General features: G+C 41.5%; 1 protein-coding gene across 4 annotated transcripts in view; it reads left to right on the top strand.

The window, feature by feature from the left end:
* The window catches only part of WAC (WW domain containing adaptor with coiled-coil), a 62,481-nt gene that overhangs the window by 12,191 nt on the left and 33,357 nt on the right, over window positions 1-16,933 (top strand). For all 4 annotated transcript variants that reach the window (XM_083188908.1, XM_083188907.1, XM_083188905.1 and 1 more), the window contains exon 4: window positions 16,085-16,179. In XM_083188908.1, the coding sequence (XP_083045034.1) occupies window positions 16,085-16,179 (95 nt within the window). The remainder of the gene's footprint in view (window positions 1-16,084; window positions 16,180-16,933) is intronic.

The following is a 16,933-nucleotide window of genomic DNA, read 5'->3' as shown; positions in this document are numbered from 1 at the left end:
GTAACTCCTGGCAGATTTGGAATGTGAGTCCATGCCTCATTCTGTGAAGCCCTACCCCATTTTCAGATAGATCGCTCATGACCGCACTGTTATTGCTGCCCCTACTTGGTAAGTGCACGTGCCTGTGAATGACTGTTGTATATGCGTTTACTCTATTTCTGTTATGGGAAGTATCTCGCGTGCGCAGCCAGCAGACCACACAAGTGAGTAGTAAGTGCTAGAGAAAGTCTCCTTTTCAAATAAGAATGTGAAAATGTAGCTCAAACTGCACTGGGCTTATGCCATCCATAGATAGCGGATATAAGCCCGTCAAGGTAATTTGCTATTGAAGTACAGTAATAGCACATTAAATGCAAAGCAAGGAATAGATCTTTCCCATCATGGTGAAAAAGTACAACTGTTTTGGGACTGAACTTATTTAGCCGCAAAAAGCATTTTTTTGCAGAACCCCCCCCCCCCTGTCAAAACATGCCTATTCAATTGTATGTGGGGGAAAAAAAACAATGTACAGTAATTTCACAGCAAATTTAATTTCACCACCCCTGAGCAGGTGATAAACTTAGAGAATCCCTATTTTAACACTTTGTGGTCCAACATTGAGCTGAGATCGACACTGTAAAGGGGGCGATCGCCCGTCCTAGGGACCCACGCTCTCCTTCCTGCATGTCCGGACTAGTGTGTGCACTGAGCACAGGGGCCACTGTGTGCTTCACGCCGAGGGGAATGCAGGTGCCTGGTGCCGCCTGTCTGAAAGTTGGATCCCACCTCTGAGAGAGCAGGGGTGTGGACAGGGCGGAGGGTAGCCGATGTAGGCAAGGGGGTGGAGGGCCGTACGAGGGGTGAAGGACAAATTATTGTACTCTGTGCACTTATTGTTGCAGGGTATAAGCGCCTGCCCCACCCGACCTGTCACTGACATCATGGTTGATACCTGCAGCTGTCAGCTCCGTTCCTCCCTGTTCCTGGGGATCAGTCCCAGTATGGCTGCTGCCTGTGGTTCAGTGGCTGAGTGCTGTGCAGCGGAGCTGGGATCCATTCTGCATGTGAAATTCAATCGTCTGTTTTCGAAAAAATTCAATTGGACCAGACTGTTTGAATTACCAAAATGAAAGTGGTTGCTAATACCACTTTCACATCGCAAACCCAGGTCCAACCTGGGATTTACAACCTGGGTCGGACCCTTTTTAATTGCACTTTTTTCTCGGGTTATTACCGGTTTGGCATCTTTTCAGTCATTCCAGGTTAGCCATTAAAACCCCATGTATGGACTATTTTTTTTGTCTCAGAAAGATAAGTCAGAAGGGGACAAAAGGAGAGGGTAGGACAAGCTTGCAGCAATCATGGCTGACAAAGCACAAGGCTGGAGTCCTGACTTCATGCTTGCTTCTACTTCAGCCAGTGAGAGCTATTTGATGAGGAGGTTACACTATTGGGCAGATGGGGCTTTTACCCAACAACAGTATCTACGCATTAAGCAGATGTAAACAAAATATTTGACAGTTCCTGTCAGCTGCCTGGCAATCTCTGCCTGACCCCTTATACTCAGCAACTACTTCAGCTCTTCAGGACTCCAATTTTCCATGGCTGTGTGTGCAGGAAGTAAGCAAAATCCTCTCTGTACTCTCCTGTGCACTCTGCTGTCCAGTCACAGGCTGCTGATGTCGTCAGACACGCAATGAGCAGCCAATAAGCAGTTTACAATGAACCACAGGTGGAATAACCCGGGTTGGGCCATTTAACCCAGATCCAACCCATGTATAACACTGCTTGTATCCCTGGTTGAAATGCCAGGTTGCTCAATAGTGGGGGTATGAACAAGTCGGGAGGATGCGTACCGCGTCCCCTCTCGCGGGGTTCTCTACGCTCCGGGGTGGCATGGATAGTGGGGGTTTTTAAATCTGTCTTTTTTTTTTTTTTTTAGATGAGAAATAATGGAAATTGGGGTACAAAACATGGGACCGGTATATTGGGGATGAGTATTTTAAGGCTGGCAGAGTAAGGGTTTATACTAATATATACTTATTCCCCTTTTTATGTACCCCCACAGCATCTATTTTCTTTAGATACTAGCCTTCTATAATTTTATTACAAAAACCGTCACAAGTTTATAGTGAGCTTACATAGGGGTGGCATGAGAAAGCGGTGAACACATAAAAATATATAGAATTATAAATATATATTTTTTTAATAAGCAGCACAAAGCATACCAGGAGCCAAGAATCCATGCCTGGCATGAGAGGATCTTAAGGGACTTTTTTTTTTTTTTTTCAATTTTGATTCTGTGTTTCAAAGCAAGTACAAGTAATTATTGAAATACTTATTTCTGCACAGATGTTTCCATTCAGCAATGCACATTATCCACCTGTGCCAATTAATGGAGGAAATGTAAGCATGCATCTAGGATTATTAAGAATTACATTTGACACCTAATTGGTATTTCACAAAATAGAATAAGTGGCGTTATGGGAATATGCCTTCGTATTCTATATTTCACTGGATACTACCTCGGTTGTGATGAAAACATACATTTTTTTTTTTACTTGGCAATTTTACAGATAATCCACATTAACAAAGCTGCAGTTAACGTTAATGCTGAACGTGTGGGGAAATTAAATGAAATGCCGTGTGCTGCCGCACACTTACACCTAAAGATTCTCACCAGTTATCTGAGGGCATCCGGTGCAATGGGTGTCTGCTGGCAGACTTCACCGCTAACACCGCAGTGTGCACCACTAACACTGCAGTGTGCACTTGAGCGGTTTACAGCAGGATCGACAAGTGCGGCGATCGACTAGGTTTCAGGCATGATCCTGAGGAAGCCTAATTCGATGAGAAACTAGTCGGTCACCGCGCACATCAATCTTTGTTTGTTGCACTGTGTTTACTGGATCATGCACTGTGCCCCAAGGTAATACCATGATATGTTGAGGTTGTTTGGGACCAATTCTCAATACCCTCTCATATAATGGAGGAATGCTGGACCCATTTTTTGTGGGGGTCTTCAATTACAGGTTTATCTGGGTTGGCAAGCGGGCAGGAGGTGGCCATTCTGAGTTTGGTCGTAGTGGTGATCCAGTGTTGAGTCTTCAGGCACAGCTGAGATTCTGATAGTAGATGTCTTTCCTTCAAATGCCTCCTAGTATTTGAATGCAAGGTGTGGCTATTAAATGAGACTGATGCCATAGTTTAACTATATTAAAAACAATTGGCTATTGTGTACGCATTAAGCTTTGGTGCCACTCAAATGCACAACGTACATTCTGCCCGCTAAGCATTTTTATATTTGCATAAGGAAAGGGGTCAATTTTCACAAACTTCATGTTAGAAGAAATTTCAATGCCAGCAGCCATTTCATAATTTAAGCTCACACCCCAATCCTCCCCTAGCTCCCTGTTGTTCCTCCAGTCTGAGCACCTTATTTCCACAAATTTCTGGAGGCTGCAGGCGGGAATTTGTCCACATGGCTGCATGTACTCCTAATTGAATTGTTTCATTTGGTGCCTTTTGGTGGCAGCCGGCGTGAACACCAGATGAGTCCACCCTAATGCAGGGATGGGGAACCTTCGGCTCTCCAGCTGTTGTTGAACTTCACATCCCAGCATGCCCTGCTACAGTTTTGCTATTTGGCCATACTAAAACTATTGCAGTGCATACTGGGATATGTAATTCAACAACAGCTGGAGGGCCGAAGGTTCCCCATCCCTGCCCAAATGAGTGAAGCTCTCTATGGAGGTGAAGGTTCTTGGCTTCAACATTCTCTAACACATTATATAAAAGAGATGCCTACAAAGTAAATCTTTCAGTTGTAATCCTATCAAATAGAAACACCCAATCCGATAAAGGCCTGTGGACATCATAGATGAAACAAAACAATAGAAAGGTATGGGGTGCTGGTACCAAATTTAAAGTCTTAAGGAGCCCATAGACGCTCCGTTTTTGCCGGCTCCGTTCTGTACTATGCGATGCGCGCTCCCGCGCATCACATAGTACAGTACAAAAAGTATGTGCTGCACATACTTTTTGTACTAGGTACACATCGGATCGGATCGCAGTGCATGCACAAGGGATGCGATCTGATACGATGTGTACTTTAAAAGTACAGAACGGACCGCAAAAACGGACCGTGTATGGGGGGCATTAGTGCTTATAAAGCACAGGACACAATATATTCACGTCATTTTAAGGTTACGGCAGATCACAGCTTGCATTTACTATATCCAGCATTAAAGAACTGATTATCTGTGAAAAAATCAGAAACCAGAAAGCTTCCCAAGCAAAGTTGAACAAATTGCACATTTATTCCCACCCAATTTAGTGCATCCAATCTCATAGGTTGCTGTACAAATCTTCAAACTAAAGGCCCGCACACACTAGAAAGATTTTTTTTGTCCGCTTTCCAACCGATTGTCTGATATATCGACCGATTGTATCGATAATCACCAATACTCGACCGATTATCGCTAAAAACCGCCCGATATATTGGTCGGACAATCGGCCAAAAAATCGTTCTAGTGTGTGGGGGCCTCTAAGTTGGCATAAACCTCATTTGCCAGTCTTCATCATAAAATTCTGGTGCTGAATGCTCATGCGTTCCCAGCACATGCTCCACTTGTAGTAGACCAACCACCAGTGGGCTGGTAAAGCTCTGCCACTCTGACAAGTGCCGTAGAATACAGCACAGTTAATGATCATTGAGATTAGTGGCAGTGTGACATTGATGCACAGTGATTAACATATTAATTGTTATGGGAGCCAATAGGATCAGTGCTGCGTAATTCACCTTTCTAATATCTTCCACATAAATGTGTGGCTAAGATTTATTGAGTTCTGCACATGGGACATGGCTAAAGCTTTGAACTTTTTTTTTTTTTGTTCAGTCTTGGCCCTTCAAATGCTTTCCAGGGGCCACGCCTCCGGTTTAAATAAATTTTAGTAGACCTGGACTGTGGCTCCTCCTTATTGCTTTCTGGCTCAACTATAGGATCTCAAGACTTTTGTGCAGTATTGCATGATGGTCCCATCATACAAATCTGTAATTACTCAACAGATTCTGAGGTAGTTGCCTCTTGCTAAGGTACAGGAATGGGATAATTGGGCCGACACCACTAGGTCGACATACTGGAAGGTCGACACAAGCGTTAGGTCGACATGGGGTTTTTCACCTTTTTTTTTTTTTTTACCCGAATGTCGACATGGACACAGGATGAAGTGCACCGCGTCCCCTTGCTTGGCTCGCTGCACTCACCATGCTTCGGCCACTATTTTATTCTCCCACCACGCCCTAGTGGATGGTAGGGCATGAAGTACCGCCATGTTGACCTTTTGACTGTTGACCTAGACAATGTCGACCTAATGCTTGTGTCGACCTAACACTTGTCGACCTAGACCCATGTCGACCAAATGACTGTCAACCATCTGTAGGTCGACCAACCCACCGTATCCCAAGGTACAGTGGGTCAAATAAGTATTGAACAGTTTTTCTCAGTAAATATATTTGTAATGGTGCCATTGGAATGAAACTTTCACCAAATGTCAGCAACAACCCATACAATCCACATGTGCAAAGAAATCAAAAGCATAGATGTCTAAAAATTATGTGTAATGTGAAATGACACAGGGAGAAAGCGAAGTGGTGCAAAAAAGGCTTGGGGAGCCAATACACCAGCTGAAATCGATCTGTAATTAGAAAGTAAAGCTGGCCATACATCTATAGATGTATTGTCTGATCTGGCTGGTTGGAACAAAAACCTGGTAATGGATGAGAGTAAGGGGGAAATATTTACTAAAGGAAATTTGTAAAAAAAAAAAAAGGTGTATTTGTATCCAGAAATACACTTATTTTTGACATTTACTATCCCGAAAATATGGCAATTCGTATTGATGTGCTATCAATACGAATACGTATTGCCGTATTTTCGGGATAGTAAATGTCAAAAATAAGTGTATTTCTGGATACAAATACACCTATTTTTTTTACAAATTTCCTTTAGTAAATTTCCCCCTAAATGACAGTTGACCATTTGCTTTGAAATGCTGGAAAACTGCCAAAAACTGTTACCAGGTTTTTGTTCCAACAAGCCCAACCTGGCAATCGATCTGTAGATGTATGGCCACCTTAATCCTGCCCCTTGTCAGTGCAAATTAATAGAAGATGGTTCAGTCTTAATGCATGGCCTGCAAAAACGTGTCATTTACTAAGATGTCCCATAAGAAACCTCTCATGATTGGTAAAAGCAAAGAGCTATCAAGACCTTTTGCTCCCTTATTGTTTGGTGGTATGCTGAGAAGTCTGAAGTCTTTTAACCAAAACACACTTTGTCCTGTGAGGCTGCCTCTTCACCCTCATTGGATGTACTGTTACAACTTTTTATCTGTGCTTTAATTTAATTATTTTGAGCTAAAGGGGGCTAATCAGTTAATTGATGGCACAAACCACTGCAGTGTGGGAAAAGCCATTCAATTAGATTTTTCCTGCAACAAAAAAATGGGACTAGTGCGTAAACCCACTGATACTGCAGAATAAATTAGTTTTTCTTTCCCAGTGTGAACTGATTTTCTTGGATTTTTTTTTTTGCAGACTTTCTGCGAGGTTTAGTCAGAGTTTGAATAACCCCAAAAGTCTGTTATAGTAAAGAATCTGTCAGGCAATGTTTTTGTTCTATCTCAGGATCTTGCTAGGGCAACTTCCAAAATAGTAATTTCATATCCTTATATAAGGTGCTGCGAACCACTTGTGGGTGAGGGGTGCAGTGACTCCTGGCTATACAGTGTTTTATATATTGTGTTTTTTTATTTCTGAACTTTTGGCTTTGCAGATGATGCTGTAATGTGACAGAAAAGGAAAAAAAAAATACCACACATTAAAGCTGTTTGTTGATATTTTTATTTGGAACAAATGGGTATGTCCTGCAGCAGGAGGTGTAAACTATTTTAAATTAATGGACCAAGATTTCCATGTTTTATAGGCATTTGCACACTTTCATACATATATTCTGGTAACAGGAGGCAGTAGAGCAGTTGGATAAAAAAAAAAAAGTGGCTAAGCATGGATATACTTAGAATCCGGACTGTTGGGGTGCCTGGAGGACTGCGTTTGGGAATGTAGTATGCAATTTAGGGAATAGTTTGTGCAGGTAGCTCGCATTATGGGTTTGATTCCAACCAGGGCATTATTGTGAAAATAGTATTTAAAAACCGTAAAGCCTCGCACACACGGGTCGATTCTAGCCTATATCACTGGGGATATGGTCGCTAGGTGACCGTATCCCCATGTGTATGGGGCGACTGTTGCCGGGAGCGTGCTCCGCGACAAGCCATGGGGTGGTCGCTGGTTGGAGGAGCATGCTGCTGCGATAAGCTGTTTCTCCTGGCAGAGAGTCTCATTTTTTATAAGTGATCATCTCTGGTCGCTGATGAAAACTGGACACTGAGCGATTTGTATTGCTCCGTGTGTACGGAGCTCTAGTTTTAATACTATGTATACCTAATTGATCAATGATCTTTAGAATGGAAACTCACAAGCAGGGCCTACGTAAACCATCCCCACGTTTCCTTCAATGACCTCTAATCCCTCCTTTAAGTATCGCCTGCTGATGCCGGTATTTTAACCCTTTGAATACCAAAGTTGCTGTGAGCGAACCTCAAAATATCCGCTAAAAAGGCCAGTGTTGCTCAAAGCGACTGCTTTTAGTATAAATAAATACAAATAAAGCCAAGTCAATTAATTGAACTTTAGTTAAATATTGCACCCAGAAAAAGAACAGTCGCAGTGAGCAGATTTTTTTTTAGCAGATATTTTGAGGATCGCTCACAGCAATGTTAGCACTCAAAGGGTTAATATAACCCGTACTTGTACTATACTGTCTTGAACTGTAAGTCTGTTTTCTTACATATAGTTACATAGTAGGTGAGGCTGAATAAAGACTTGCGTCCATCTAGTTCATCCTATGTATATAATGGCTAATCCCTTGTTATGTAGTATGTTCTGATAATTTTTTCGTTTGTTTGTTTAACTGGGCTCTGCGGATTCCTTGTAGTACTATATAAAATGATAATAGAAAATTGCTGTCCATACTTTGTAAGTCTACCACGTGCAGTGATTACTGCTGACAGCCTTCTTGGCAAACTGTCCACAAAATACTGGACGAAACGGTATGTTATGCATTTCTGTCTTAACTACAGTGACCAACTGAGGCTTTATAAAGAAGACTTGGTCTAGAACGCACCCATTGCTCCACTTGGACTCTCAGCTGGTTTTACAGAATAATGCCACCAATGTACACGTCGGCATCAGATGTTCTAGTAATCACCAAACCCAAATGTGTCAATCTGATCTAAAATGATTTATACCTTTCACAAACACTTGTTTATTGCTCACCGTTTTAGTTGCGTTGGTGTCCAGTCCCTTGTTTACACAGTGTATAGCATAGGAAATAGGAAAGTATCATATTAAAACATTTTTTTCCAAACAAGCTGCTTGGCTTCAAAATAGAAAATTATACTTAAGCCGCTGAAATCAGAATTTTAAAAAATAGTCTGTACTTCAGGCCTAATTCAGACCTGATAGCTCTTCTGCAAATTTACAGATGACTGAGTAGTTAGCCACAACCCAGACAGAAAAAAACCTGCCCTGTGCAAATCTGCAAGTGAATAGTGAAAATTCGTTATCCGGACGCAAATCCCCAACCATTGAATTATTTTTTCCAGTGTTTTGCAAATGTAAGTCTAAACCTTCCACAACTCTGCAACAGACAGGCTGGTTGTGACCAATTGCTGACCTCACACACCCTCCCTTAAAACACATTGGCACTCTTATGTTTCTTTGGACACTCCCAGAAAATGTCAGGTGTCCACCCCCAAATGCTGACTTCTTGTCAGTGAAGTTATGAGGGGATTGCGATAAGATCCTTTGCTATTTTTGTCTCTCTTAAGTACGCATGTGCAGTTATTTGATAATTAAAAGGATTGCAAATTTGCACATCATCGATAAAACTGTTCATTAAAATATTATGGTTTCTAGTCTCTGCTTGTGAATCTGCGCTATGTATATTAAAAGTAGATGATTCGTCTCTAGATGGTTTTCTTACAGTAGATCATTATTCTAGTATTAATCGGTGACTCTCTGGAGTAAATGCAGATATTGCTGGACAAGAGTGCACGATGGTTGATGTTGGTATAGCACGTGTTGCAACGTGAACCCAGAGATGTTAATTATAAATATTGGTAGCTCAAAGCAATGATATACTACAGTGAAGGGTAATTTTATTAATCCAGATAAAGTGTTTTTCTGCTTTCTGGCAGGGTCATCTTAAGAGATGTCATTTTTGGTGCCATAATAAATAAGTGGTGTGTAGTGCAGTTTGAAGAAACATTGCATATTTAGTCTAAAGGGACATACACACATTGAGATGTATGCTAAGAGTTTTTGATAAGCTATATAGGGTAGGCGATTTCATGGAGTCTAGATCACCCATTGAGAGCCCACACGCATGCAGAGATGTGTGCTAAGCAATTTTGCTTAAGCAAAAACAAATAAGTCAGGGTAGTGGTTCAGGATGACTAATTAGATTGCTATCGCGCATTCTGTACACACAGACCAGTTTGACTAGATTTTGACTGCATGCACTGACTTAACTAGCAGGCGACATCGCCATTGCACAGGGGCATACACACGGAGCAATGGATTGCTAAAAGTGTGGCAGGGCATGCTGGGATGTGCAGTTCCACTGGAGGGCCATGAGTTTGACACCACTGTTCTAATCGATCGGGTAAGGTCACTTAGAAAGGAGCACAAAATTGCTCTGTCTATATGCCTATACTGTACTTTGACTGAATTTTTACCAAAGCAATCCTCAGTGTCTGATGTTCCTGGTTATTCCTTGTTTGTGGTGTAGCCATGAATACAATGCTATTTTCACCTTTGCATTTGCTTCCTGATTTGAATTTCTCTTATACTCCTTTCACACTGCAGCTATAACCTGGTAATTTGCTGATTTTTAGCCATTTCAAAAGTGTTATAGCTGCAGTGTGAAGGCACCAGTTTTAAATCCCAGTTCAAGAAAACCGGTAATTCAAAACTAGTAAAAAGAAGGATCCTACACGTTTCAGACCCGTTATTTGTGCAGAGTGAACAGGTCTAAACAGGTATATTGGATCCCACACCAGGTCCCCCCCCCCCCCTCCCCCAGTAGCGCTACTAGCTCCCATCTGCCGCAGGGACCCCACCGCTGACTTCCCATTTGCCCAACGGACGAGTGGGCCCACTGCATGCACCCCACTGCCCAGACACCCACGTGCTGGCAAGTACCAGGGGAGGGAGCGGGGGTACGCGCTGGCAAGTACAAGGGGAGGGGGGAAAACTGGTTCAATGTGAAAGGTACAAAAACTTTAATTAGCCAGTAATATACCGTTTACAACACTCAAGGTGAAACGGGTTTAACTTGCTCTGACCCATTTTAACATCCAAAAAAATGGGTCAAAGCAGGTTTTGATGTGTGAAAGCAGTATTATTTGGATATTTCTCAAATCCTGGATTCAATAATTGATCATAGCCTCTCTATATAGATATATATAGATATAGATATAGATATAGATATATAGATATATAGATATATAGATATATAGATATATAGATATATAGATATATAGATATATATATATAGATATATTCTAGCCATAGCTGCAACACACAAATATATAATTTTTGTATTTGATTTTTAAAGTTCTCTACCTTTTGTAATACTAATTTTGAGTAGCAGTTGCGTATTTTTTGGTAAGGTTATTCACTTTACTACCTATTGTCTATTTATGCTCCTGCCTATATGATGGCATGGGTAAAAGGACAAATTTGGTAGTAACAACTTTTAGTTTTTTTAAACAGAAATTCTGGTTCCACAGTAAGTGATATGGTAAACTGAATTCCACCCTTGGTGTTTAGAACAGAATCATCCCCTTGGAACAAAATTTGCTCTTAGCCTCTGTGGCAAAAACGTTGTACTAGTTCGAATTGGCACTTTAATTATTTTACCGTAATTTTGATTAATAGAGACTAAGACCATTCTATTGTAATAGTCTCCCACGGATATTGGGCACCCATGCAGAGCAATAATGAAATTGCTCTGTTTTGCATCCATTTATTTAAATGCCCTTTGGGCGGTACCACAAACGGATGAATTGCCCACTAAAAATGTTACTGTAGGACCATTGTTACAGTTTCAGGAGTTAAGTTGTTGCTACCAAATTTGTCCATTTAGCCAAGAAATTCTATCCCTACCATTAACACGCATTATTTTTTTTACATTTACCTATATGTATTGTGGTTTTTTTTTTTATGGTATTTCCTTCTTTGGAAGAATACCTGACTAGAGAGCATTGAAACTTAATTTTACTGAAAAGTTTTGGGATCACCTCTTTAATAAACTGCACAGACCCAGTGAAGTCCCCGTTAGTTATCCTTATACACATTTGCTATTATAACCACTTGATTTCCAAAGGGGATTGTGTTGTCATTAGTGAACTAGGGTTTATCAGTAGAGCAGTAGTTCCACAGTGATAATGGCTGATGATCCTAAAATATGTGCAGTTTGTCAAGCACCATATATGGGTGACTGGTCAGTACAATTTACTGTAGTCTTTTATTTACTCAAGGAATCTTTTTATTTTTTTTTGGCCTGGATGTGCCAAATCAAGAAACTATAGGGAACAATGATTCAGGAAGACTTTGGAACAATTGCTATAGATAAGCAGTTCCCAACCCTTTTTTTATATCCCATACCGCTTGATTAGGATTTTAATTTAGGAGTACCCCCTCCTCTCAAATTGAAATATCCACAATACTTACCAGTGGAGTGGAAGTGAGTGGTATGCAAGTCCGTATCTTGATGAGTAGTGTGCCATCAGGAATCGTTTCCCTCTGTGTATGGCTTCTAGCTGTGGACTTTCTCCGGGGTTTCCGCTAACGCCTGCAGGATTAATGCCGCTGCTTCCTTCACCCGTGTCAGCACAGTTGATTGCTGATGCCCGAGGGCAGTGAGGGTAGCTCCCAGTGGATTGCTGGTCGGGCAAAAGCAAGAGGAGGCGCTGATACTGCAGACGGAACCAGAAATGATGCACCATGATTAGTCCCCATGGCAATGAGACATCTGCCACCATGAGACTTCATCTTCCGCCATTACCAATATTATTTTCAAGTACCCCAGATTAGGAACCCCTGCTATAGAGCATAACAAGCTTGTCTATGTGCTGTTTTGCCTTTCCGTTTTCTTGAGTTTGCATGCAGCAGCTTCCTTTATCTTTAAATATGGAGACGTTTGACTTTGCCATGTGGCCTTTTAATAGAATATCTTATAGTGAGAAATTCACCTGAGGACAGGAAATGGAAATAACTAATCCAGGTTTGCAGGTTGCTTGACTAGTTTGAATAAACAAGTGATAGAATGATTAAGTTTATTTGCTTTTTGCATCAGAATTCTGGTTATAAAATTAGTTGGATTCTCAATAGAATCTTCATTTTCCACATCTCCAAAAGGTCTAGAGAAGACTGCTCTTCAACTACACATGCCAGCATGCCTGGCCAATGGTTTAGCACAGTGGTTCACAAACTGTGTGCCTAGGCTCCCTGGGGTGCCTTGGGACACTTGCAGGGGTGCCTCGGGTTGGTCGTCCAGGACCAATTCAAATTATTTATGATCCATTATTTCTAGACAAAACCAGTGCTGGTGGCTGCCAATCATAAAATGTGTACAACCAGAACCAAATCCTGCCCTTTACCACATAACTGACCCTAAGTAAGTAAATATAAACACAATCTACTTCATTTGATATATATTTTTGGGGCCATGGGGTGCCTTGGAAAAATTCTGATACTCTAGGGTGCCGTGATTAGAAAAAAGATTGGGAAACCCTGGTTTAGCATGTTCTAATGCCAAATCTGTGGCAGTGCATGCTGTGATGTGTAGTTCCACTGTAGCAGGATGGCTGTATGTTGAATACCCCAGGTCAATTTGAAACCTTTTACTTAGAACAATCTGCACACCAGCAATATAGTGGCAGATGGGATGTGTTGCCAACAAAATGCATTTTATCCGTAAGGCATAATACAGAGTGTGATTTCTGCCGGCTTCCGTAAGATTTGTCGTCGCCCGTTATCCCGGCTGCCGTTATGGTAACGAGGCAGCGCAAAAAAAACCCTTGCGGGCTTGCTGCGTTTGCCACGCTGGTGGCTCGCTGCGCTCACCATTGGTTTTAATCTCAGTCTATGGTGGTTGTGGACCACCACTTGGGAGAATAGCCCCTGTTGGTTGGCATTGCAACTGTCGGACAGTTGAACAGTCAGGATTTTTGTGTTGGCATTGTGACCATCTTTCACATGTTGCTTCAAATCGCTAGCATTCTCCCTCTCTACAAAACTTTTAATTGGGCTCACTACTTCCCCAAACCCAGCCAATTCTCATCTTTACCCACTTACATGCTCACCTTGTGCCCTACTTTCAATTGGGTGTGGTATAGGGTTCCGGCAGTCGGGATCCCGACTGCCCGGACTCAGACAGCATGGCGATCGCAACAAAGCCCCTTGCGGGCTCACTGCGCTTGCCACGCTGCAGGCACGGTGGCTCGCTTTGCTCGCAACCTATTCTAATCTCCCTCCTATGGGGGTCGTGGACCCCCACGACGTAGAATAGCCGGTGGCTGTTGGGAACCTGTCAGTGTTTTAACAGTCGGGTTCCCGATGTTAGGTAAATGACTGTCAGGACCCTGTTCGGCACCCCTTTCTTTTACCTAAACTAATTCTATACTTCCTTCAATGGCATCCAATCCCAGTTTTAGGCGACCCTAATACTTATTTTAGTATATTTTGATTCAGAAATGTTTATGTACCCTGTACTTGTCATGAACCATGAAGGTGCAATACACAGTGCGAATTTAAGACCCTTTGATATTGTGGGACTGCCTCTGTATACAGAACAGAACTTGTGTTGAATAAAACAGCTGTGGCTGCTACATTGTAGCACTATGTGTACAGGTTCAGTTGTACAGATATACAAGTGTGAACTAGAGCAGCACTGCCGGTGACTGCGGAAAAAATGTATCAGGACACATCTGTATATTTGATATGCCTTTATGTATATTGCCATATTCAGACATCAGTCATGTTTTTGGTGCAAAACATTTTCCAGTGTACTAACCCAGTCTGACCCTGAGTACCTTGTTTCAGTAACATTCAAATGGGAGTTTAAGAACATTTTATAGCTTGATTGCACATGGTCAGGAAGTGTTCAGCACTGTTGGTTGTTCCTGAGGACTGCTGTTAGAAAGCACTGACCTAATCAGCCAGTGTTTTGTTGATGGCAAACAGTGTGTGATTTTATTTATTTTTAAATTGTTAAAGCTTCTCTTTTTACTATTCAGAGAGTTGAACATGTTAATGGTGTGTGCTAAGTTTTTTTTTTTTTTTTGCCCTTTTCGCTCATTCTGACTTGTTTGAGTGTACCTACACTGTCACGAGATATAGAGAAGACTTATTTTTATTTTAACCTTCTCAGGTCTATCGTCTAGTCAGGCTAAACAGCCCTAGTGCTAGTTGCACAGTGGTTAGCCACTTTAAAATAAGAACATTAACATTGTTCAACATTCAATGTAAACCATTTCTGGAAAAAAAAATTACAATGAATTTAAACCACACAGTAAAAAAAAAAAAAAAAAGATAAAAAATTGGGCTGCGAAGAATCCTCTGCCTCCTTGTTCAAAACCTCCTGACTACCATCAGTTTCCAAGGTCTTGTCTTCCTACATCAAAAGCATGATGGAATATGACCTAAAATATAGTGTCCATCCTCTTCCATCGACAGTCTCTTCTGTTCCTACTCTTACATGTCCTATAAAGCTGGGTACACACCTATAGATTTATCTATCCAGTCTGTCTGGTGTGAACAAAAACCTGGTAATGAGTGAAAGCATATGACAAACATGTGCTCCAAAACACAACAAAATTGCCAAAATAAATTTATTTGAACAAATCTGGTAGATTAAATGGATATAACCAATTTGTCAAAACAACATTGTCTGTTTTCCAGTGTTTGGGATCGCATGGTTGATTGTCATGTTGTCCAATACATTACCAGATTTTTATTCCCACAGACAGATTGGACAGCTTTAGGTGTGTACCCAGCTTTAGTCCTATACACTCACAAATCTGTCTCTCCCTGTCACCTGTGCTCTTCCAGCCTTAGCTTAAATTAGTTCTCCAAGCACACCGATTACAGTACTATTAGGTTATCTTATTTCTGTACCTTTTTATACTTGGCAAACTACGTTGCTCTTTTTGGATTTCGGGATCATTCATATATGCAGATTTCTCCCATCTCTGTTGGGCAACATTCCAAATGGTCTTTTTGCAATTTCAAAGTCACCTGCCTGGCATCGCTATGTTGTGAGCTCAAATATACCCCCTGGCTCACTGCTTTACAGATGTGTCCTTTCCTGTAGTTGTGCCAAACAGGCCATTTGGCACAGCTGTGAGACTCTGCTAGTGTGCTTCCTTTTATTTTTTTATCCGATGTTTGGTTTTAGTTGCAGTTAATTTTGTCTAGGACGCACCAGGAGTTACCTTCTATAACAAGTTTTTTTCCCACTTGCATTGAAACTTTCCATGGGAACTCAGACAAGTTATACATTTCCCAAGTTACCCTCCCTAGCCTAGGATATTCTACTGGATTACTGCCAAATACCTCCATTCACATCACTTGGTTGTGTTCTTTCTGTGTTTTAACCAATCCCATATTCTAATCGCTGTGACTAGGTAATATTGCCCACTAAGACATTCTTACCCTTGTTGTCTGGCTGCAATGTGGGCAAGGTAGTCTTACCGCTTTCTGTCAGCACCCACTTTCTATTACTGTTTTTCCAATTAAGTGCTATGCTTGTTCTATATGAATAACTGTTGATAAACAAGTCTGGATGATTTGCAGTGAACCACATCGATCAACTATGAGCATCGGTTTATTGATATGCTGTCCGTACATAGTATTGTTGTTTGTTGTAGAGAACTGTAATCATTAGCTCTTATTTTGTTTCTTTTGTTTTTCCAGGGACCAGTTTTTCTCCGCAAGAAAATTCACATAACCACAGTTCTCTTCATAGCTCAAATTCACATTCTTCTACTCCAAGCAAAACATCTGATTCTGTAAGCTATGCTTTGACCAGAGTGCATTTTTGTGACTCATGTGAATGTGTTTATGCAGTTGGCCTTCCTTTTATATATCATGATACTACCTGGTGGGGTAGCGGTTAGCATTGCTTCGTCACCCAGCATTAAGTTCAACTCTGACAAGGGAAATATGGAGTTTGTATGTTCTTTCCGTGCTTGCTTGACGTTCCGCCGCATTCTGCTTTTCCTCTGAGAGACCAAAACTTACTGGTATGTGACTTGGCTTCTGAATAAACTTACAGATGTGTTTGTTTATTACTGCATTTAGCCTGCAAACACCTATAGGATAAAGGCTGCTGCTGGGAATGCAAAAGTACTCTTTGAAAGTGTAAATTATAATTATATGGAACTGTATTATGGGATGCGGTCATTTGGTCTACAGCGTGATGGTAGACAGTCATTAGGTCGACACCATTAGGTCGACATGGAAAAGGTCGACATGGTTCTAGGTTTGACTGGTCATTCGTTCAACATTTTCTAGGTCGACAGTCAAAAGGCCGACATGGGGTTTTTCACTGTTTTTTTTAGCCGACATGTGCCGACAGGCGGTATTTCATGCCCTACCATCCACTAGGGTGCGGTGGGAGAATAAAACAGTGTGCCGAGCACAGCCCGATGCAGAGCGAGCGATGCAAGGGGATGCGGTGCACTTTAAACTGTCTGTCGACGGTGTTGACATTCAGGTAAAAAAAACAGTGAAAACCCCCGTGCCGACCTTTTGACTGTCGAC

This window comes from Crinia signifera, chromosome 5, assembly GCF_055691185.1.
Source record: "Crinia signifera chromosome 5, ASM5569118v1, whole genome shotgun sequence".
Taxonomy (NCBI): domain Eukaryota; kingdom Metazoa; phylum Chordata; class Amphibia; order Anura; family Myobatrachidae; genus Crinia; species Crinia signifera.
Note: the sequence above shows the minus strand (reverse complement) of the source record. Positions and strands in the feature narration are given on the sequence as shown.